Genomic DNA, 22,654 nt, shown 5'->3' on the forward strand with positions numbered 1-22,654 from the left:
ATAAAAACAAACTGTATTTAGCTTCATGTGAGGTGATTAAATCAAACAATCCCTTAATGAAGTCAATATCACAACTAATAAAAAAAAGATCAAATCAATTTTCAAGTTTGTAAGCTGACACAATTTGACAACCAAAAGGCTTTGAGTGAACATGAACAAGATTGTTGGTAGTGATTTCTCTCGTCTTTCTTTTTTCTTTCTACAGACTGTTCTACAGGGCAGAGACCAACTGCCCCCCTTCCATTTCTTGCACTAAACTCAGACGACACTAGGAGCCTCCGTTTCATCCGGTCTGCATCCACTCCAGAGGAGAGTTTGTCTTCATATCACTCCTCACCTTCACCACTGCACTCACCTTCCACAGCAATAAATGCAAATGCCCCATCGTCCATTCCTTCAACTGGGACGGTGCTCAGTCTTGCCAAGGTGAGCGAAGACCCTAAGAAACCTACTTTTTCCAGAACTATGTCATTGTCTCTGACAAACCCTGCTGAGAAAGCTTTATTGTCACAGTGCAGTCAAGATACCCAGAACAACAAAAGCACCCATTCATTCATGGAGCGCACACCCAACCAGGGAGAAAACCAAGAAGCTATGAAAGATAAGAAAAATGATACAGCAGAGTCAAAATCTGACAACAAAGGAGAGCGTCCTGCTGCAGCAGTGTCCATTAGAACTCCGGCAGTCCCTCCAGCTCAGCCAGCCCACATGAGGAGAAGTCATTTTAACCAAATGTCATCACACACACCTGTAAGAAGAACAAAAAGTGAGGGACATGTTCAGATGGATGTAGACATAACTGGGCAAACCCCGTCAGCAATACCAGAGGTCTGCACTGATGCTACCATGAATGATCGCCTTTGGAGCAAGCTGGAGCCAGGCAGCCACCGAGACAGCATGTCCTCCTCCTCTAGCATCTCTTCAAGTGACACAGTCATTGACCTTTCCCTGCCTAACCTGGCTAGAAAGAGTTTCACCAGCCTGCCCACAGCCAGCAGTACCTGCAACCCTCCATGGGCCAACTGTCATCACTCAGCATTAGTCTCCTGTGATGCCCTGCGAGTCAGCAAGAGCAAGTCAAACCCCAATCTTCAGCAAAGTGGCAGCCCCAAAGATGAGCTCAAGCCTCGCCCACTGCAGCCAGCCCAGGAAGTTTCTGTGGACTCACCTGGCAGACTGACTCAAAGGAGGCACACATGGAGCCGGCTCTATATGGAAGAACTCAAGCAGTCATCATCTAGAAGGCCATCCACTGCAGCTATAACCCCAACAGCTCCAGCTCCCATGTCCAAAAGCCTTGGGGATCTCACCTCTGATGACATTTCCTGCAACTTTGACAGCAAGTACCGCAGCATCAGTCGCAGCTTCATTGTTAGGCCAACCAGAGACCAGCTCCGCAAGGGCAGCCCACAGAGGTCTCGACCACCCAGTGACCTGACAGAGCAGTTACGAAAGCTGACTGATGTGGAGCCCCTAACTGCTAGTGATTTCACCCCAGAGAACAGGCCCAGAGAGTCAGAGGGGTTGTCAGTGGACGAGACCCTGGTGCGAAGGACCTCCTCAAGGAGCCAAAGCAGGGTGCGGTACATTGCAAACAGGGCCAAGAAGGCCCAAGAAAGGCAGAGGCTGCAGGGCCTGATCCAGGGCAGAAGTGCAAGCTTTAGCCTTACTGGTAGCATTGGCAGTGGAAGTAGTGCTAACCCAATCGAGGAGCGAGGGAACCCCGAAGGGGCGTGTTGCGTGGCCCGGAGTCCCTGCAGCAGCCTAGACCTGCTGAGTCAGCTCATCCCCCTAGGATCTCCCTCCGCTATACAGTCTCCGTCCTCCCCAGACCCTGAAAACAGTGAAGTCTTTTTCATGCTCAAACTCTAAGAACTGGCTGACTTGGAACTGAGCGTGAGAGACACAGCTAGACACTTGTTTGGAGTACATTCCAGCTTTCTCCGATAGAAATCTTTTTTTTTTTAAAATTGTGTATCTTGCAAAATTTCTCACAGAAAACTGGTTCATAATACAGATTATTTCAAAGTCTTACTGAAAACTGTGTTCCACGAAATTAGTAATCCATGAAATGAACAATCTACTCTTATTTTACAGTTGTGCAAAATCATTTTACAACCTGTGCAACCAGAAAACAATGTCTTGAAACAGTTCTTCTAAAGCAACTAGTACAGCTGTCATCTGTTTGCACCAAATGTTAGATCATTGCCAGACTGTATTTAGTGATAAAAACCCAGGGTTTTTACATACTATTCATGTTGACTGTCATCTACTCTAATGTTTGAGTATTTTTTGAGCATTTCATGAGCATACAGTAGCAATAGGTTACAACTAGAGGACAGGATTTTGAAAGATTCATTGTTTTTATTTACTTGAACTGTAGTGATATTCTTTAACTTTGTTGGAAATACTTTGTGTCAAGGCATTATTCTCAGCCATTCCAACCACTAGCAATATTTTAAAAATGACGGCATGGTATCATATTGGAGATAATGTATAGTTTGATGCTAAAAGCTAAGGCATATCTGTTGTCTTTGCTGAAAAAATGGAAAGGAATTATTCCTACAATGCAGGATTAAAGGTCTTATTTTTTAGTATTTTTTGTGTGGTAGTTGCATTGTAATTTGACCAAGCTGCCAATATTTCGCTAACTTCCCAATCTGTGGCATGTCACAGCACTGAGATCTTATACTTTAAAGCAGTGATAGATTACTCCATACCAAGTTTAGCTCTTTTATGTCAACTGCATGTCTTTTATGCACTGTAATGTTTATCCTGGGGCTGTGCTTTGTTTTAAAAAGAGTTTTTATATGAAGATTTGTTAATATTCCAAACTTTGTTGGATTGTCTCATGGTGGTCAATGGAGCATCATGTCTGAAGTCCTATGTTCTCACTGGTCCATAGTACTAAAATAAGATGGAAATGATCTGTATTGAAGCACGTTTATTGTCGACCTGCTGTATTGTTTTCCCTGCCATGCCAGCTCTTTGTGCAAAATTTTAAGGACAATATTTTATTCAAATAATGTGTAATTATGACCTGAATAAATCTCGTGAACATTATTGCATCTTTAACAGCTCATTTATTTTATTAGCACTTCACCTGTCTGTAGCTGTATTAGTTCAGAGACAAAGACAAGCAATTAACAAACCAATTAAACTGAGCTTTATACAAACTGACATGTAAAAGCCTTTGGCCTTGGTTTTGGCAGGGTCTGCTTGCTGCTCTAATTATGGACCCTGCTGGGGTCTGTGTTTACCAGCCATCACCTCTCTTAGCAAAAAAAGAAAACGAAAAAATCTGCAAACCCCCTGCAGGAAGGGAGAATGTTCCAGAACAAAGACTTGAATCTGCACAAGACACAACAAGTTCAACCAGTCATTCAGGGATAGAAAAACATCTTTTCAGCTTCACTTGCCACCCAAAATTCGATTTTTGGGGCTGCAAAGCTATTTATTCAAAAGTTCTTAGTTGCTAGAGATTGTAATTTGGAATGAAATCCAATCATATTTCAAGAGGTTTTCTTCATGAATATATACAAAAGTATTCAGTGTTTGCTTCATAACGGATTTCTTAGCAAAAAATGAAAGTTATTCAAAACGGCTTCAGACATCGACTGTGACCTGATTATAATTTTAACAATAATTAGGGAATTATGCATACTGGATTCACCCTTAGCCTAATGTCCTCTGATTCTAAAGTCCTTGAAACCCAAAACCAGGATCTTGAGATCTAAGAATCCGTGTAGCCCTTCCGTGGTTTCTCAGGACACTGTTTTGTCAGTCAAAGGTTCGTCCATTGTCAAGCCTGTGGTTTCCAAAGCTGACAGCCACCTCTGTTGAGCTGTCAGACACTGCCAGGCCTCTTCTTCAGCTCTGTAAGACTTTGTGAAGCGCGACATGCTCATTTTAGCGCCATGGACTCTGCTCCAGCCAGCACACAAACACAAAAGACAGCTTCATTAGGATTCCAAGAAAACCACTGAGTCCCTCTTAAAGCCGTATTTATCCAGACAGTTTGGCAAGTCTTGGCCTCTCAACTGAAACCTCCAGGCTCTGTCTAGCACTTCATTCCTGAAAGAATGTTTTTGCCTCAAATAGTGAATGCAGCCCCTCGTTTCAAGATGAAATCACTGCCTGTTTTCAAAGGTTTTGTTCAAATAAATTTACTTGGTTAGTATACCTATGGCGTAAAAATCATTCTAAAATAATGAGACCGAACAGATTTTTGTGAATTCTACTTTGAAAATGTGAATTTTATTGTAGATTATAAAATCCCTTTGGAGGCACTAAAACATTTTGGAATTTGGGTTTTGAGTTCAGCAACATGAAGGAGTCTTAACAGATGCCAAATATGGTATTAATAACTTGTGCTTTATTTTATTTTTATTTATCAATCTGATTGTAAATTGCAAGAGAGCTAGAAGCAGCATTTTTTTTGGGTCCCTTTCTGTGATGATCAGATTTTTTCACAGTTACTACATTACAGGACACATGAAAATTATGATGAGTCCCTCATGGTTAGTCAGGAGGAACAGAAATGTATTCCAAAACGATCTCTTCCTGTGGATATCTGGGACCTCCTATCCATCCATCTGTAATCTCATTGCACCCCTGCCCCAGCCGACCTTGTCAAACACCAAGTCTTTCACAACAACCCAACTCCTCCCCCCTTTTTCAAAGATCCTTATATAACCTTGCAAAATCTACCATGATATATGTTAAGTAATTATACTAAAGTCCAGAATTAGCAGGCTAAATCTGACCACTTATTCCAAATATGTCTAGAATTGTACCTGAGACAGGAGTATATTGGAATTTATTCACTTCTGTGTGTTTGTTGGCACAGTTAGAGAAAGGAAACACACTTTGCCTCAGAATCTGCGTGAACATGAATATGTTGAAATGATTCTACACTAGAAAAAAATTCTCCAGTTCAAGTAATTTGATATCCTCTGTTTTCAGACTTCATCCTGCCAGAACACATTCCCAACAATCACAGGATTTAACTCCCTCAGAGGTCATATCTCCTCCCTCCCTGTGCTCCCCATATAAACCCCCACTACATTCTGCTGTACACAGTCCTTCCCACTGCCCAATACAAGACTTCTTGTGAACTTCTTCCACATTTTCTTGGAGTCATACCTTGTACATAAATCAAGGTTTTAATCTACAGTACTCCTGACATAACTGAGGTAAGAAACTTGATTGTATTTTTTTTAGTATTTTCTGCAAAGCATTTGCACTGAGTAAAATAACCCTATCATAGCAAAACAATCATCCCTGCAGGTACTGTAAATGTTCCATGTCAAGATTATTGATGCCAGTTATCATGTATAGAATAATCAGATTTCATCCGTGTCACTTTCAAGGTTGTGGTAACATGACAGTCTGTATGGGTTTGCTGTCCTGTGTGGCTGCCCTGACTGCATGGGTCGTCATTGCAGGTAAGACTAATAAGTGCAACTTGCCTACAATGCTTTGCACGCAGTTTATTTAAGAAGTCCAATGCACAGCATATTTATTGCGCCAGATATAGGTAAAGCTATTTTTTACTTGCCACCAAGGGAATGTCACTGACCAAAAAATATATATTTGGGGTTTGCATGATGTTCTACGTGCTGAACCGGAATGTGGTGAAATTAATTAGAACTGGGCTGTATAAGATGCTCCTCATGTCACAACTTGACCTCTCCTCTTTCAGGGATCAGCACCAAATCAGTTACTGAGATGTCAAGTTTAGAAATCATTTCTGATATCTCTTTTAAGACAACACTGCTTTTGTTACACTGTGCTGTTGTTCCCCCCAGTCATGCAAATTGCTCACCCTCTACAGATGGACTTGATGAAAGAAAGGCAGCAGTAACTGCTCAGATTCACACATAACCGTTTTCTGTGTTTGAAAGGATCACTGCTCAGAACTGTATTTAGCTACTTGAAGTTGTGCAATGATTATGCAAGTCAGTCTGAACTAGAGAGGAGTTTTTTGTTTTGTTTTATTCATTTTAATCTCTACAAACTTTTTCTTGGAAGTACAGCTGCTATGTTTGCACACATAATCTCAGTGAGTGAAATTTCAGAGGGCAGAGCAAAAGCATGACATATTCTGTATTTTACAGTTTGCACATTGTAAACCTAAAATTTGCATAATCAACCAGTAAGCTGTTACTGGTGAGTAAGGATGCATTTATTGGTCTACAGATGCTACAGATGTTGTACCACCATCCAAGGGTGACTTTCTACCTGACCACATCTGTCATTTTGTGTTGCATTATGGCGCAGTTTATCCCCCATCATCACTTTTTAATATATATGCATGCTGGAAAATTCTGAAAACACAGCATTACTCTCAGATTTGTTGCAAGCTGTGTGATTGGTAAAATAGCTGATTTATAAAATGATGGGTGGTTATGCCAGCCCAGTATCAATAGGAATTAAAAAGTTCACAATTCAACCCGTTTACATCCAGTGCCAGTGCAGGATAAAGTGTTTCCTTTGTGTGGCAAAGCAGGAAGTAGGCTGAGCTTGTCCTGTCAAAGAGCTAAAAAAAAATTTAAGTATGTGAAAGTTAAATATCTATCTTTCTGTAACCTTAAGTGTTTTGCTTTTGTAACCCATAGTTTATCATCAGTTATTCAATTGAATTCAGTTCAATTTTATTTATATAGCACCAATTACAGTCAAATTGTCTGAAGACGTTTTACAGAACCCATATGCCTGACCCCCAGAGCAAGCCAAAAGGCGACAGTGGCAACAGAAACACCCTTTTAACAGTGAAAAAAACCTCGAGCAGAACCCGGCTCTTTATGTGGGGGGACCCATCTGCCTGCTGGCCGGGCGGGTTGAGAGGGACAGAAGAGGTAGAGAGGTAGAGATAGAGGGATGGAGGTAGAGGGATGGAGATAGAGGGGTGGAGGGATAGAGGTAGGTGTTGGGGACAAGGACCATAAAACACACAATTTGATACATGCATGATAAGACAGATGATACATGCAAAGTACAATTAAAGTAGTTATGACAAGTTTTCCCAAATATTTACTATAACATGATGTTGTAGAAGGAGAAAGCATTGGTATTAACCACTAGAAAATATCAGTAGTCTTTTACAAGCTTTTACAGAATTGTTCTGTGTCAGAACTATTGTCTGCTGATCAGGTCAGGAACCCTATCTCACTCTCAGGATATACTGTTGTTTTATCAGAGCGTATCTGACATTTCATTTTTACACAAGATGCAAGTCACGGGACTTTTTACCCAGGAGACTGAGGTTTGTGTTCTATGTCAGACCATTGTTTTTCACTAGGCTTTTTATTATTTTGTGTCTGAAATTGTGTTTTCAGTCACCATTTACTTTTGTTTTCACTTGCTGATTGCTTATATCTGGATACTAAAACTGTCTGGGTTCAAATACATCCTGTCAGAACATTTCCTACGTGCTACGAGGTCAATTTCTTGATGCCTGAAAAGGAGCAACAGTGACAAAACCAGCAGAGAACTTTTAGTTATATCTGACATTCAAGGATTTTTATAGGTCAATCAAGCTACCCTACATGCTGAAAAATTACACTAAAGGTTACATAGTGAATTCAAATGTGACACCAAGGGATCCTGACAAAGCAGTGGTATGTGATGAGTTGGGAGTGAGACCATACTTGGATGGGTTCTGTTAGTATATTTCTGAGAGGAAGAGATCCCTTCAACCCCAACCCTAGTCCTGACCAGCTACACCCTACTTTGTCAGGAAGTCAGGCTACAAGTAACAGAGTGGGTTATTTTATTTTATTTTAACATTTTCAAACAATTCAAAAGCAACAAACACTAATTGATGATTGTAGCAGGACCTCCACATTAGTATTTTCCAATTTAACCTTAGGTAATACTTTGACCAAATTCTCTTTGTGACGAACATGTATGCTGGTTACTCAGCTTACATTCTGTGCTGCCTGTCTCCACAAATTCATTCTTCATTTAGCTAGTGAGATCATTTCCTCCTCCTGAGCAGCCGCCCTCCTGCCTCTCAACTGTCTGCAGAGCTAAAGTCCAGCGATGTGCCAGCGGGCTCTGGCTGACCTATGAGACTGGGTCATGCTCCCAAATCACTCCTCGCATTTGACTCCTTCCCCACTGCCCTGCTGGACTGCTGGAGCCCTATCAAAGCACAGAGGGGGCACCATCCACAGAGGCAGAATCCCATTTCTCACCAGTGGAGGGGCTACCTCCTTACTGTGATCTACAAAGCACTGGGATAAATCAATTAACCATGTTGGGGAGGACTCTGCAGGCAGGCGGTGAAGTGGCATCTCCGCAGATTGTAGGTCCTGCCATTTTCTCTAGAGGAGGCTGACAGGGTGTCATGGGCTTTATATGACCCAGCCGGGCCTGCTTTTGTCCTTGCATGCAAATGTGAAGAACTTGCACCCCTGGCACCTCCGCTTGTCCCCCCTCCTTTCCCTGACCAACCCTGGCAGGGCATGTTAGGTCCTGCTGGACACGCTGGGAATGGCATTGGTCACAGTTATGGCAAAAAGAAAACAACTGTGAATGTCATGAGTAATGATGGGATGGGTCGTTGGCTTCATTCCCTTGATCTGATTACTGGGTTGGGGGTTGGAATTGTGTTGCTTGAAGATGAACAACAAATTCATCCTTAAGGACAGGTCCAGACTTTTGTCCCTTCACAGAGGCCCATTCACCCCACTCATTGTACCTTGCCACCTCCTCTCAGTATGGAGCCACTTTCTCAGATCTCCTGAAAATCAACCGACAACAAGAGTGTCATTGTTCTGCAGTGGTTGTTTGGCTTATTTACTGCTGAGGCTGAGAGAAAAACACATGAAGGGGACTTAAGGCAACAATATGCCTCATTAGGCTTTCAGAAGCCGCTCTGCACATAAGCTTGTAGACATGAAACCAAACCACTAATCAGGCAAAGAACTGGCTTCGACTAAACCCTCTCTTTTTGTGCTGGTGCTCATGCTGGATTATGTTCACTTGCTTCATTACTGGATTGAAAAATGCATTGTTGTGTTTGTTGTTTTCCATTCTAGATGCCAAGGAGTTATCCATCACCACTATAAAGGTATTCTTGCTTTGTGTCTCTTTCCAGGCTAGACGTCGAATGTGCACAGCCCTAAATACAACAAAGGCCTTATTTGTTAGTTTATCCATAATTTCTATCAGGAGTGATGAAACTATTCTCACAAAGTTCGCTGTCAACATCATACAAAACTTTCAAGGAGTAAACAAACACAAGCAGCCAGATAGTTGGAGAGGATGTAAACAAAGCCCCTAGTTAACTAAACTTCAAAGGAGAATTTGAAGAGATGTTCAATGAATCACCAAAGGCTAACAGTAAAATGTTACCTAGACTCTCCTTGATAAACATTTTTCCATTTTGTGCTCAAGGGTGTGGCAGTACACAAAATTTATACTGTAGCATATTTGCAGCATAGCAGAAAAAAGAAAAGAAATACAGAATACATTTTTAAAAAATTTTAAGGCTTGTTTTTGAAACAAGGCCCTACTGTCTCACATTACTTTGCTCTGAGGTTTGAAATTATGGAGGTAGTTTTACTTCTTCATCATGCAATCAAACAGAATAGGTTTGCAACCAAAAAGTAGATTTGACAACCTAGCTATCAGCACTGTTTAACCATTCCTTGATTTTCCCAGCTCAGATTAAAATATATATAAAATATATATATTAAAAAAAAAAAAAAAAAAAAAAAATATATATATATATATATATATATATATATATATATATATATATATATATATATATTTTTTTTTTTTTTTTTAATTTTATTTTATTTTTTTTTTAATAAAATTGTGGCTCTGTGGACATTTTGATAGTTGTCAGGTTGTCAGACAGTTCTTCACTGAAACCTTTACATTACTGTAAAAATCACTGTTAGCACAATACAGAAAAAAGCAATTTAGATGAGCTCTCCTCTAAGTTGGACTTCCAGATAAAGTGATGTAGATCTGTGGATAAGCTGTTGGTTTCTATCATGTCTACAGTCAAAAATACTAAAAAACATGAGCTGTCTATAGCACACATTGCACACTTTCCCATTTTTCACCTTTTGCACTGTTTATGACCAATGTTTCAAATATAAGATTTACACCCAAAAGCAGCAATTTAATTTCACAATCAAATCCTCTTTCTCTCTCTTTTTAAATATGTATTTTGTTCATCTTTAAACCCCGTGTGTTTTCTCAGCAAGAGCCATACACCATGAGCAAGGGCTCTGAACTGGAGGGTTACTGCATTGACCTGATCTCAGAGCTCTCCACGAAGCTGGGCTTCAAGTACAAGCTGCACCTGGTGAAGGACAACCGATACGGATCCATCGACTCCAGTGGCAACTGGAACGGCATGATCGGTGAGGTCGTCAGAGGGGTAAGTCACTGAACATCTAATACACCAGTATTACCTCAATGTAATACAGTGTGTGCTGTGTGACAAACAGCATAATATATCTTTTTATTAAAACTACGTTTACTCGTCTTTTCTCAACTGTAAGTTTTTTAAGTCCTAAAATTGTCTAATCTCAACAGTTAAAAAGCTGAAAAGTTCAAAATAAAAAGTATATTTCTGTTCTCATATTATGAAGTGGGCTGCATAGTGTTGTGGTGATTAGCACTTTTGCCTTGCAGCTAGAAGATGCCTGGTTCGCGTCCTGGCCTTCCCGGGATCTTTCTGCATCTTTCTGCTCATTGCGTGAGCTACTGACAGGTGACAAATTAAATGAAAACTTAGAATAAAGCATCTTTTTAAGATGTTGGGCCACCACGTGCTACCATAACAGCTTTAGTGAATCTTGGCTTTGATTCTCCACATCTCTGGATCTCTATTGGAGTGGTAATATTAGTGGTGGCTATGGGCTACTGACCAGAAAGTCAGAGGTCAAATCTCAGCACTGCCAAGCTGCCACTGTTGTACCCTTGGGCAAGGCCTTTAACTCTCACTACTCCAAGGGTGCCTCAGTGCAGCTGACCCTGTGCTCTGACCCCAGCTTCCTTACAAGCTAGGACGTGAAGAGAGATTTTCATTTGCAGAATTAATAGAGTATATAAATGAAAATGTACAAAATGAACACCATTCTTTTTCCTTTAATTTGTCACCCATCTTCTATTCATTTTGCTCAGCACAGCTTGCTCTGTGTCCATGTGGATGTTCATGTCCATGATATGCTTGCCTATATCGTTCATCAGGAGGCTGATCTGGCTGTGGCCCCACTGACCCTCACTGCAGTCAGAGAGCAGTTTGTGGACATGACTACTCCCTTCATGCAAACGGGAATCGGCTTCATCCTGCATAAAGACGTGGCCTCTGAAGAGAGTACTTTTAGCTTCCTGTCACCTTTCTCCACAGAAATGTGGATTGGCGTCCTCATTGCATTTCTGCTAACGGGCCTATGCATATACCTGGTGGGCAGGTAAGTTCAAGGTTAAAAATGCCCTCCCCAAATACTACAGACTGATGCTTTCACACCAACTGTTTTTACTGCAATATATGATAGAAACAGAGCTGCATCTGCACACAATGGTTTGTATTTGCTTTTAAGTGTTTTTTGGACAGTTAAATAAAATGAAATCACAAATGAAGCACAGCTTGATATCATTAACTCAAACAACTGATACTTGTTGGATTGTTAGAGCATGAAACTAAGATCGAGAATTTTGCTTCATACACCTGTCAAATTATCTTGAACCTAAAAGAGAAGGACTTTCATTATACGAGTCACTGAAATTGTTGCCTCTTAGTTTCACAACTCTGGAACACACAGTGCAGTATTACACTGGGATAGCACAAATGAACATTAACTCAGAGCAACAAACTTAAAAGGCCATAACTCGGTGACCACAAGCAGAGGCTAAGCCAGAGGGGTGGCTAGTGTTGGCTTGGCCCTCTGTGAATCTCTTTTCCTCCCACCCCAACTACAGTCACAAAGTAATTAGTGTGACTCACTGGATGTAGCATGTGGGTATAAGTCACCAGTCATTTTTATACAGCTTTGTCCTTCCTTCCACTATCTGCATGTTACCATTTCTTCACTACAGGGAACAACGACAACCTCCAAGCAACAACCTCAGGCAGCCCTGCTAGTTATCCTTTTAAACTCATTGCTCATCTCCCTGCATACACATACTTCAACAAAACAATTCCACTTGTCACTACTTTCAGGGAACACTGAAGGCACATTCTTGGCTTACCTCTGCCCACTGAAGTGTTTTTTTTCCTCTATAGCATGATAGTATGCCACACCAGTATGTTCTACAGAACGTAACATTTGCTAAACGAGACTAGACAGTGATAGTAGCAGACTCGTTAGTATCGAGGATGGAGTAGGCTGCTGAGCATGCCGAACTCAGTATGCCGTGTCAGTTCAGATTTTTTGTTAGAGAACCAAGAAATGCATAACAACCATCATCCCAAAAAAATCTCTGTGTATCAAAAAAGTATTCAAGACCAACTGAAACCAGATTTCTCAAACCTTTCAGAAGCAGGATTGGGACACATTCAAGTCAGTTGCTGAAAAGGCATAAATTCATCCGTCCTCCAAGACACATTTAGAATCTTTACTTTCACATTTACAAAACAGTATGTCAGTGTAAATATATAATAATATATAACAAATAACTTTGTGTGTGATTTTCTAAATACATGCATGATCTCCCGGCTCTATTCTTGTGACACCAAATAAAGTTCGACTAAAAATACCCTGATATAATGGCAGTGGATCTTCTTCAGTGATATCCCCCTTCTGAAAAACATTGTTGCCCCCAAGTCCAACAAAGAGGTTCATAGGCTGGACTGTAGGAGTTTTGCTGCGATAAACAAAAGATTTGCATGAGCAAGATAGTCTTTCTAAAAGTGGAAAGCAGTTATTGTTGTAACATAACTGTTGAAGTGCAGAAGTTATTTTATGTCAGTCTCAGCTGCACCACCTCTTTGTGGACTGAATGAGGACCGACCTGATTTGCATATAGCCCCTGAATACCAACACAAACTGCAGTCACATATATGAGCAGACCAGCAGGGAACCTTTTTTTTTTTTTTGTAATTTATTTTTTATTGGTATCCAGAGCTTTACAGAGCACATTCCAACCATGTCACCAGTGTAAATACACAAGTCATGAAAGTATTCTTGAAGGAAAAGAATTAGGCAGACTGAGGGAAAGAGAAAAAAATAGATAAATTTTTTTTAAAAATAAATTAATAAAAAAAAAAAAAAAAAATTCAGAAATAAGCGTAAATGATAACAGAAATATCCCACAAAAGCTTTCCTCCTTATTATCACTTGTCTTTCATATGCAGAATCAGAAGTAGGAGAAGGAGAGAAAGGGTAAATATTTAAATATGTGTTAACTTGTGTATTATCTTTCATTAAAGATTCTGTCTGGTACCAACAGAACTACATATATATCATAGAACTGGGAGGAAGGTAAATATTTGATTTAAAAACATGGTATGTATCATATAAATTCTGCTCTTCTGGGAGCTATATGTACAGTCCACTTAGACCATATATTGGCAAACGTGTCTTGACGGAGTTTGAGATAATATGTCAATCTTTCTATTTTATATATGTCATAAATAATGTCAATCCAATCATCAACCAAGGGAGCCTGTTGTTGCAGCCATTTGCGGGTTATGGCCTTCTTACCTGCTGCCAGCAAGATGGACACAAGTTTCCTATCCTTAGCACCTATCTCTTGTGGAAGGTTACCCAAATATAGAATATCGAATCTAAAAGGGAAAGTGGTTTGAAGAACCTCCTGTATAATCTGGTGGATACTTTTCCAGTAAGAGACCAGTGCTGGGCAGGACCAAAATATGTGATAATGATTCGCATTATCGGTTTGGCACTGTCTCCAACATTTAGAGTTAGTGGTGTAGTGTCGCTTTTGATGAGGAGTTATGAAGAAACGTACCAGATTCTTCCAGCAGAATTCCCTCCAGCTCATAGAACTAGTGGTTTTCCACTGTATTTGGCAAATTGTGTTCCAATCATCCTGAGAAATAGCCTCATTACTCTCATTAACCCATTTCTCTTTAATATACTGAGAGTCTTGTGATTTTCTCTGAGAGAAATAGTTGTAAATCTTGGAAATGATTTTAGTGTTTTCCTCAGAGTTATATGCAGATCCGAATATTTTCATGATTCCAGTCTCTAAATTGACCATATCTATGTCTTTCTTTAGTGTGTCAAAGTGGTGTCTCATTTGAAGATATCTGTAAAAATCTTGGTGTTCAAGACCATATTCTTCCCTCATAGTTTGGAAGCTCTTCAGTGACCCTCTTTGTACTAAAGTGCAGTAGGCAGCAACTCCATTCTCTACCCATACCTTAAATCTTTTATCATTAATGTTAGGGGGAAAATCACTATCAAAAGCGCACCATTTTAGTAATTTGGCTATTTTTTGTATTTGGCATATATTCTGAATTTGCCTCCAAATTTTAAGAGATAGGCCAATGAATGGGTTAGCTTTATCTAAGAGGTATTTAGTTAGAGTCTCATCTGAAATAACTGCCTGAAGAGGGATCCTCGACATTGCCATTTCAAGGTTCTTCCATCTGGCACTATATCCAGGATTACACCAACATATAAGGGGCCGAAGTTGGGCTGCGTGGTAGTATTCCAACAGGGATGGAAGCCCCACTCCTCCATGCTCCTTCTTCAACTGTAAAGTTTTATATTTTATCCTAGGCTTTTTACCATTCCATATGTACCTAGATATAAGTTTGTCCCATTCTATAAATTGCTGGGTTGTCACCTCCACAGGCAGTGTTTGGAAGAGGTACAGTAGCCTCGGTAAAATATTCATTTTTACTGATTCAACTCTTGAACTGAAATTTAGGAGTGGAATAGTTTGCCATCTTGCTATATCTTTCTTTATTTTGGAGTTCAAGGGTCCAAAATTGATGTTAAATAGCGTTGTTAGGTCTTTTGGTAAGTGTACCCCCAAATATTTTATTGAGTCTGTATTCCATTTCAACTGGTATCTTTGAGTTATATCCCTAGGAGGCTCATAATTGAAAGTAAGAATCTGTGTTTTGGATATGTTAAGGTTGTAGCCAGACATCTGGCTGTATTCCTCCATACAGTCAAATAGTCTGGGCAAAGATTGCGTCGGTTCTTCTAGGTAGATCAAGAGGTCATCGGCAAATAATGCCAACTTTTGGTCCTCTTTAAAAGTTGAAATCCCTTTAATATTACAATTTTGGCGAATCCATTGACTTAAGGGCTCAATAAAGATGGCAAATAAGAGAGGGGAAACAGCACATCCCTGTCTACATCCTCGCTCAAGGGAAAAGGAATCTGTGAGATCTCCATTCACTTTGATTCTGGCTGTTGGGTTGCTATATAATGTCTGAATGATTCTTATGAATGTATCATGGAATCCAAACGCATCTAGAACCTTATATAGGAATTTCCAGCTCACTGTGTCAAATGCCTTTTGGGCGTCTAGGCTAATTAGGGCTGATTCTATGTTATTTTCTGTGATATATCGTATTATATGTAGTGTTCTTCTAATATTGTCCTGTGTTTGTCTCTGCTTTATAAAGCCAGTCTGGTCCAGATGAATGATGTCTGGCAAACAATTTTCCAGCCTCCTCGCAAGTATAGATGTAAATATTCGATAGTCCACATTCAGTACACTTATAGGTCTTAAATTGCCACATTCCTGTCTGTTTTTGCCTTCCTTAGGAATGAGAGAAATAATTGCCTCTCTCCATGAAGGAGGCATTTCTAACTTTTTTAATATCCAGTTGTAGGTCTTTAATAGTGAGGGCATTAATATTTCCCTAAAAGCCTTGTACCACTCACATGTAAAGCCGTCTGAGCCAGGGGAACTGCCTATCTTGAGTCTTGTAATAGCTAAGTGAATTTCTTCTATTGTCACGTGAGCGCTGAGTATATTATTTTGTGCATCTGTGACTGTTAGCAGCCATATTGATTGTAGAAAACTGTCTGTTTTTGAGTTATTATCTAATTGTTCTTGGGAATATAATTTTTTATAGAAAGACAGTAGGCATTGCTTAATTGCATCCTGCTGACATTCAATCACATTAGTCTCTGGATTTTTAATTTTGTAAAGTGTACTGTCTGCTTGTTTTTTCCTTAACCTATAGGCAAGTAACTTTGATGCTTTACCGCCCGCTTCCCAGTATTTTTGCTTGAGGTAGACTAGTTTCTTCTGTATTTCTTGTGTGTATATTTCATCAATTTCACGTTTAACTGTTTTCATTTCTTGCTCAATCTTTGGTTCCACATTATCTTTATGTTTTCTTTGTAGTAACTTTAATTTTGACTGCAGTGCAGCCAACTTTTCCTGTCTTGACTTTTTTAAATGTGTGGTACGCGCTATAATATTACCTCTCATAACTGCCTTGAATGCGTCCCATACCATAGGTGGTCCCACTTCTCCTGTATCATTCAGTTCGAAATACGTTTGAATTTCCTTTACTAGTTCTTGTTTGGTCTGGGGACTGCTCAGTATACTGGAGTTGAGTTTCCATGATGTACGCCTAAAGTTTCTGTTTAAGTTGATAGTAAGGTATAGGGGACTATGATCTGAAATATCAATATTTCCTATGTCGCAGTGGGTTATTCTATGTCTCTCTGTATTATACATCAGGAAGTAATCAATTCTCGCATATAGGGAGTGAGGATGGGAGAAATGGGTATAATCCCTAGTTGTTGGATGAAGATCCCTCCAGACATCCATGATTCCCAGGTCTCGCATCACAGTATTTATTCTCTTATTAATTTTGTTTTGCCTAGTACTCATTCTTGAAGAGTCTAACTTATCATTGAGCTTTACATTTAAGTCCCCACCACATACAGTGACCCCTTCAGCCACAGATGTCATGATGTCAAATATCATCCTATAAAAGTTCCAGTCACTGTTAGGGGGTGCATACACATTCAACAACGTAATGAGAGTACCTTCTAGCTTTCCTTTGATCAGCACATATCTTCCTTCCCTATCTTTTTTGTCCATTATATGTTCATAGTTAACTGTATTTCGAATTAGGATAGCCACCCCTCTCTTATTGCCAGATACATGCGATGATGAGAAAACATGCCTAAACCCCAGTCTACTTAGTTTTGTGTGTTCTATGTCATTTAGGTGGGTTTCCTGTAGGAGAGCTATATGTGTGTTTTCCTTTTTCAATTTGGATAATATCTTGGCCCTCTTGATTGGATTGTGGACACCATTTACATTAAATGAAGTGATTTTTATCTCTTCCATTTTACTCCATCCAGGTTTGTTCCCCTATTTTTAACTCTCAGAGCATTTAACCATTCCTCCATTTTAACAAAAGAACATAATGAACTAAGAAATGAACAGTAAACATATAACATTGCAGTACTGTTTTTTGAGACTTCCAAATAACAGGTCTGAACTATAACCTTGATGGAGCCAGCTAGAATAGCTGGCTCTGAGGGAAAGCCTGTGTCAAAGACAGAGGGCCCTCGCCCATGATGTTGGCAATAATAATAATAAGAGAATTGACAGCATGTCTCACTTCCCCCGCCCCTCCCAGCCCCCCTCCTCCTATGAAGATAGTATTAGAAAAAAACATGTAACTTCCCTTTTCCTCTAAATTCAAAACGAGATCTAATAGTATAGTATTTTAGACTATAAGCAACTCAAGCATAACCATCTCAACATTATCTTCTTCAAACAGAATCCTCACCATCCGTTTTGGAATTTTTAAGTGCTGCTGATCTCATCTAGATCTTTCGGTCAGGCTTCTTTTTGAAGGGCCTCTATGTCGTGGATAAGACTGCGAGTCAGTATCTCCTGTCTGCGCTGGCCGCTGGCTAACTGCCAGCCAATTCGGTGCAGTTCCTTGTCCAGCTTCTGGCCTTCAGAGATAGGTGTCTGGATTCCCAGCGGTGCCAAGTTCTCTGCTGCTTCCCAGGCCGACATATATGTTTTGACTCCCTCTTTAAGATGGACCTTAAGCTTCGCTGGGTATGGGGTCTGAAATCGGATATTCTTTTCCTTTAGTTGTTTTTTAATCTCTGTATACTCGCGTCTTTTCTTCTGTAGAGCCGGTGAGTAGTCATGGTCCATATAGATCTTTTTCCCGTTGAATTGTAGATTTTTGGTGCTCCATGCCTTAGTTAGAACTTGCTGTTTGTCCCGGTGATTGATGAATCTCACTATTAGTGACCGCGGTGAGGCTTCGTCTCCCGAAGGTTTCTGTTGAAGGGATCTGTGGGCTCTCTCTATGCAAATGGGAGCATCTAGGGGTAAATCCAGCAGCTCCCTCAAGAAAGACGTAGTCCATTTAACCATGTCTCCCTTCTCCGATTCTTCTTTGATCCCATAGATTCGTATATTGTTTCTCCTTGTGAAATTTTCTAGCTCCTCACATCTATCCTCAAGCTGTTTCTCTCGTCGCAGCAGGTAGCTTAGCAAGCGCGTAGATCGTGCCGATCCTTCTTCTACCTGATTAATCCGGCCCTCTGCATGAGCTAAACGTTCTCCCATATTTCCCACTGACTGTTCAAGGGAGGTGATGGCTGATGTGATTTCCATCATCTTCTCATTGTTCTCCCGTCTGAACGACTTTAGCTCGGATAATATTGTTGCACTCACGTTATCATCCTTGCTCTCTGCCTGGAGCGGGCTAGCCGAGTTAGCGTTAGCTTCTTTGGGGAGGAAAAAGTTTGACTTATTTGCGTTGTTCTTCCCGTCGGTGGACTTTTTTTCTTTCGCAGCTCTGCTCGCGTTGCTCATTTTGGCTTTGCACGTATTATTACACCACTTTTGAATAAGTAAGAAGGAGGAGGATGTGAAGAGGGCCTAGGTCGGTAGCCGCTGCGTTAACAAGCTGCTGCCATATAGGTTGCCGGAACCGGAAGTCCAGCAGGGAACCTTTTATATGTGGCTGAGTTCAAATGAAATCTCATTTGGATTTTATCTCCATATGTGCAAAAATTAGTAAAAACAAGTGGAAAAAAATAACCCAAGAAACAACATGCAACATGTCCATAAATCTAAACCTTAAATAGCTACAAATAACACAACCATGCTCTTTCTAATAGTTTTGTGTTTTTCGGTCTAAGTTATTGCTCCTTCTGTGTATAGGAGGACTGTGGGCCTTTTGCATGTGCATACATACATCCATGTTGCTATACACGGCCGTTCAAAAGTTTGGGGTCACCCAGGAAATTTCATGAAAACTCACACTTTTATTCATGTGCTAACATAATTACACAAGGGTTTTCTAATCATCAATTAGCCTTTCAATGCCATTAGCTAACACAATGTACCATTAGAACACAGGAGGTTGTTGTTGGAAATAGGTCTCTGTACTCCTATGTAGATATTTCAATTTAATTCAGCCATTTCCAGCTAGAATAGTCATTTATCACATTAACAATGTCTAGACTGTATTTCTGATTCATTTAATGTTATCTTCATTGGAAAAAAAAAAAGCTTTTCTTTCAAAAATGAGGACATTTCTAAGTGACCCCAAACTTTTGAACTGTAGTGTATGCACTACAAAATGTAAAAATGTTCTGTTTTTATTCATTTTATTTTAATAGGAAATGTGGAATAATGTGTTGCCTTCACAGAGACTCCTATTTGTCGAATTTCCTGTTAATAAATCCTCAGAAATGAGTATTACTTTTCAGCAAGTAGACCTATGCAAATTAACCTTGCTTCAGTTGCAGGTTTAATGCTACTGGTTATGAAGCCATTTATTTTTCTGCAGGATCAGTCCCACTGAATGGGCTGAGCCAGACACAGACGAGCACAGCTTCACATTGCTGCACAGCTTCTGGTACATCACAGGAGCTCTAACCCTGCAAGGTAACGCAGCAGTCAGCTAAACTGAACCACGGGCGCAGAAACCCACATGCTTTCTGCATGCTCTCAGAGTACATGAGTACATAACATCTTAAAATCGAATAAACCAAAATGTGTGTAGTAACTAAAGAAGGAGTTAGAGAGGAATCAGGATATGTTTCACTGTTGATGCGGGACCACTCAGCCAGGACTAAATAATCATTACTCTAGTCGTTGCATCATTCCTGATTTATGCCACACTTTGTTAACTACGCACATTTTTGTGTATTCTGTTTCAAGATGTTATCCCATATATTCTGAGAGAGCATGCAGAAACCATGTGTGTTAGCAAACTGCACTGTTACTTTATTCTGCAGCTGCAACTCCTCTGCTGTGTTTATTCTCTCAGGTGCTGGTCCTCACCCTAAAGCCCTCTCTGGACGTGTTGTCAGCGCCATCTGGTGGATCTTCGCTGTGCTGCTGCTGGCCTGTTACTTCGGCAACTTCCACTCCATGTTGCACTCCAACAGCAAACACATCTCCATCAAGAGCTTTGAAGATCTTGCTAACCAGGATGTAATCGATTATGGCACAGTTGAGGCTGGATCGACCATGCTCTTCTTTAAGGCATGATCAGCAGCACCTAACTAGAACTAAAGATCAGTACAGCGGCTTAATCATTTCTGAGATGAATGTATATAGGAATAAATATTATGTGTTTTTCATCATTTTCTTTCACAGAATTCTAACAACCCTGTGTACCGCCGTATCTACGAGCGCATGGAGCGTAAGAAAAGCTACGTGTCCAGCATGGAGGAGGGCGTTCGCCGCACCCAGGAGGGAAACTTTGCCTTTATCGGTGAAGCAGTGTCCTTGGACTTGGCAGTGGCTCGATACTGCAAACTGACCCGTTCACAGGAAGTCATCTCTATGAGAGCTTATTCCATCGCAGCACCTCTGGGTGAGTTGCTTGCATCTCTCAGGATTTTGTTGTAGTTTTCAGAATGATAAAATCTAAATTCTGATACCAAATTCAGTACTGATCCTTTGTACATGGTCACCTGGAGCCTCACGTGGTGAGAAACTGTTTTTTCATACTGAAAATTTAAACTGAAAGCGGTGAGAGATCTGAACCCCTGTAGCAGATTCAACATGTGGTGGATAGTCTGATACCAGAAGAATGAAGTATGCAGGTTGTGGTTTTGAGGAGAGATGTTCAGGACCTTCTCCTGTCACACTGAGTGTTTTTGCTCCACCAGGTTCCCCGCTGGTGAAGAACCTAACCAATGCTATCCTCCAGCTCAGTGAGTCAGGTGAACTAACGTACCTGCGGGACAAATGGTGGGCCAGCAGCTGTGTGAGTGCTGATGGGGCTCATGTCTCGGAGGCCCTGCTACCCCATGACCTTCGTGGTCTCTTCCTCCTCCTGGGACTGGGACTGGGTTTTGGGCTCCTGCTGGCCCTGCTGGAGCTCCTATCAAGGGCACGTCACCAGGCTAAGGATGGCAAGGTAGGCCAGAGTATCACATGGTGTAATTATGTCACTGAGTATTTTATTCTTATTCTTTCTCGTTCTTCTTAAATTTCGTCTGTTCTTTTACAGAAATCCTGTTGCTCAGTGCTGACGTCAGAGCTGAACCAGCGGTTTGGCAGCAGAGGAGAGAGCGCTGAGCAAGACAGCTCTGACAAAAGCAAAGCTTAAAGGAAATATTTACATGTCAGGATTTGTAAAGATAGTGTCAGCGAAAAGAATAAGCTGAAAGCCTCTGTCCTGTTCATCTTTCTCAGCTTTCTGTATTTCAGTACTAGCAGCCATGTATTGCATTGTTGTTTAATGTGTTTTATATTCTTTCTCAAAAGCTCCGTAACCATGTAGAGCACCTTACAGCAACAGTGTATTAAGCAAAAATCCAAGGAATGTAGATCGTCATACTTGTAGTACTAATCACTGAGCTTTGTTTACTGGTTGGTGTTGTATGTTATCGTATATGCACTCCTGAATAACATACACTATACTTGAGCTACAATAATTTTAACAGTTTTCATTTGCTTGTATATTCAAAATAAATCTCTCAATATTGCACCTGTTCTCTTTTTTAGGATACAAAGTTTTTTTCAAAGTTCATTGTGGAAATTCGGCTCTGACTACATCTGAGCAACAGAGCAAGATTAGATAAGCAGTGTCTAAAAGTAAAAAGCAATGAGATATAAGTACAATACATTACTGAAATAAAATAAGTAAGCAAAAATAAGGCTGGAATAGAACAGCAAAAAGTAATCATGTCAATTATACTGGGGTAATGAATGATTTCATACATCCATTATCTATACACCACTTAATCCTCATTAGGTTCACGGGGGGACTGGAGTCTATCCCAGCTGACTTGGGGTGAAGGCAGGCGACATCCTGGACAGGGCATCAGTCTGTCACAGGGCTACATATACAGACAAACAATTACATTCACATTCACGCCTATGGACAGTTTAGAATAATCAGTTAACCTCAGCATATTTTTCGACGGTGGGAGGAAGTGGGAGTATCCAGAGAAAACCCATGCATGCACAAGGAGAACATACAACCTCCATGCAGAAAGATCCCGGGTTGGCCGGGACACCAACCGGGGATCTTCTTGCTGTAAGACGAAAGTGCTAACCACCAATCCACTGTATAGCCCCTAATATCATACATGATAATGAAATGTTACAACTGAGAAATAAAAATGTAAAATATTGCACATTGCATATTGCACATGAAATGAAAGGCTCCACATGATACAGAAATAGATACTGAATTGTAGCTATTGAGACGCAACATTTAATTATTGTT

At 40.4% G+C, this 22,654-nt stretch overlaps 2 protein-coding genes across 2 annotated transcripts in view; both read left to right on the forward strand.

Annotated features, from left to right (window-relative positions):
- The window catches only part of plch2a (phospholipase C, eta 2a), a 226,665-nt gene extending 223,602 nt beyond the window's left edge, over window positions 1–3,063 (forward strand). The window contains exon 23 of the mRNA XM_055012694.1: window positions 206–3,063. Coding sequence (XP_054868669.1) covers window positions 206–1,872 — 1,667 coding nt within the window. The 3' untranslated portion in view covers window positions 1,873–3,063. The remainder of the gene's footprint in view (window positions 1–205) is intronic.
- A 1,981-nt stretch (window positions 3,064–5,044) lies between these two features.
- si:ch211-251b21.1 (uncharacterized protein LOC571720 homolog) lies at window positions 5,045–21,908 on the forward strand. The gene is made up of 10 exons (XM_023270053.3): window positions 5,045–5,195; window positions 5,373–5,447; window positions 9,048–9,079; window positions 10,226–10,405; window positions 11,221–11,444; window positions 19,754–19,851; window positions 20,237–20,454; window positions 20,569–20,788; window positions 21,087–21,337; window positions 21,431–21,908. The coding sequence occupies exons 2-10, from the start codon at window positions 5,384–5,386 to the stop codon at window positions 21,527–21,529; spliced, it is 1,386 nt and encodes a 461-aa protein (XP_023125821.1). The 5' UTR covers window positions 5,045–5,195; window positions 5,373–5,383; the 3' UTR covers window positions 21,530–21,908.
- The last annotated feature ends 746 nt before the right edge of the window (window positions 21,909–22,654 follow it).

Source organism: Amphiprion ocellaris, chromosome 8, assembly GCF_022539595.1.
Source record: "Amphiprion ocellaris isolate individual 3 ecotype Okinawa chromosome 8, ASM2253959v1, whole genome shotgun sequence".
Taxonomy (NCBI): domain Eukaryota; kingdom Metazoa; phylum Chordata; class Actinopteri; family Pomacentridae; genus Amphiprion; species Amphiprion ocellaris.

Bases quoted from the DNA above. Each gene is read 5' to 3' on its own strand.
- si:ch211-251b21.1 (XM_023270053.3), top strand. From the start codon at position 5,384: ATGACAGTCTGTATGGGTTTGCTGTCCTGTGTGGCTGCCCTGACTGCA. The intron at 11,445-19,753 runs GTAAGTTCAAGG...ATTTTTCTGCAG, and splicing joins TGCATATACCTGGTGGGCAG to GATCAGTCCCACTGAATGGG. The intron at 21,338-21,430 runs GTAGGCCAGAGT...GTTCTTTTACAG, and splicing joins ACCAGGCTAAGGATGGCAAG to AAATCCTGTTGCTCAGTGCT.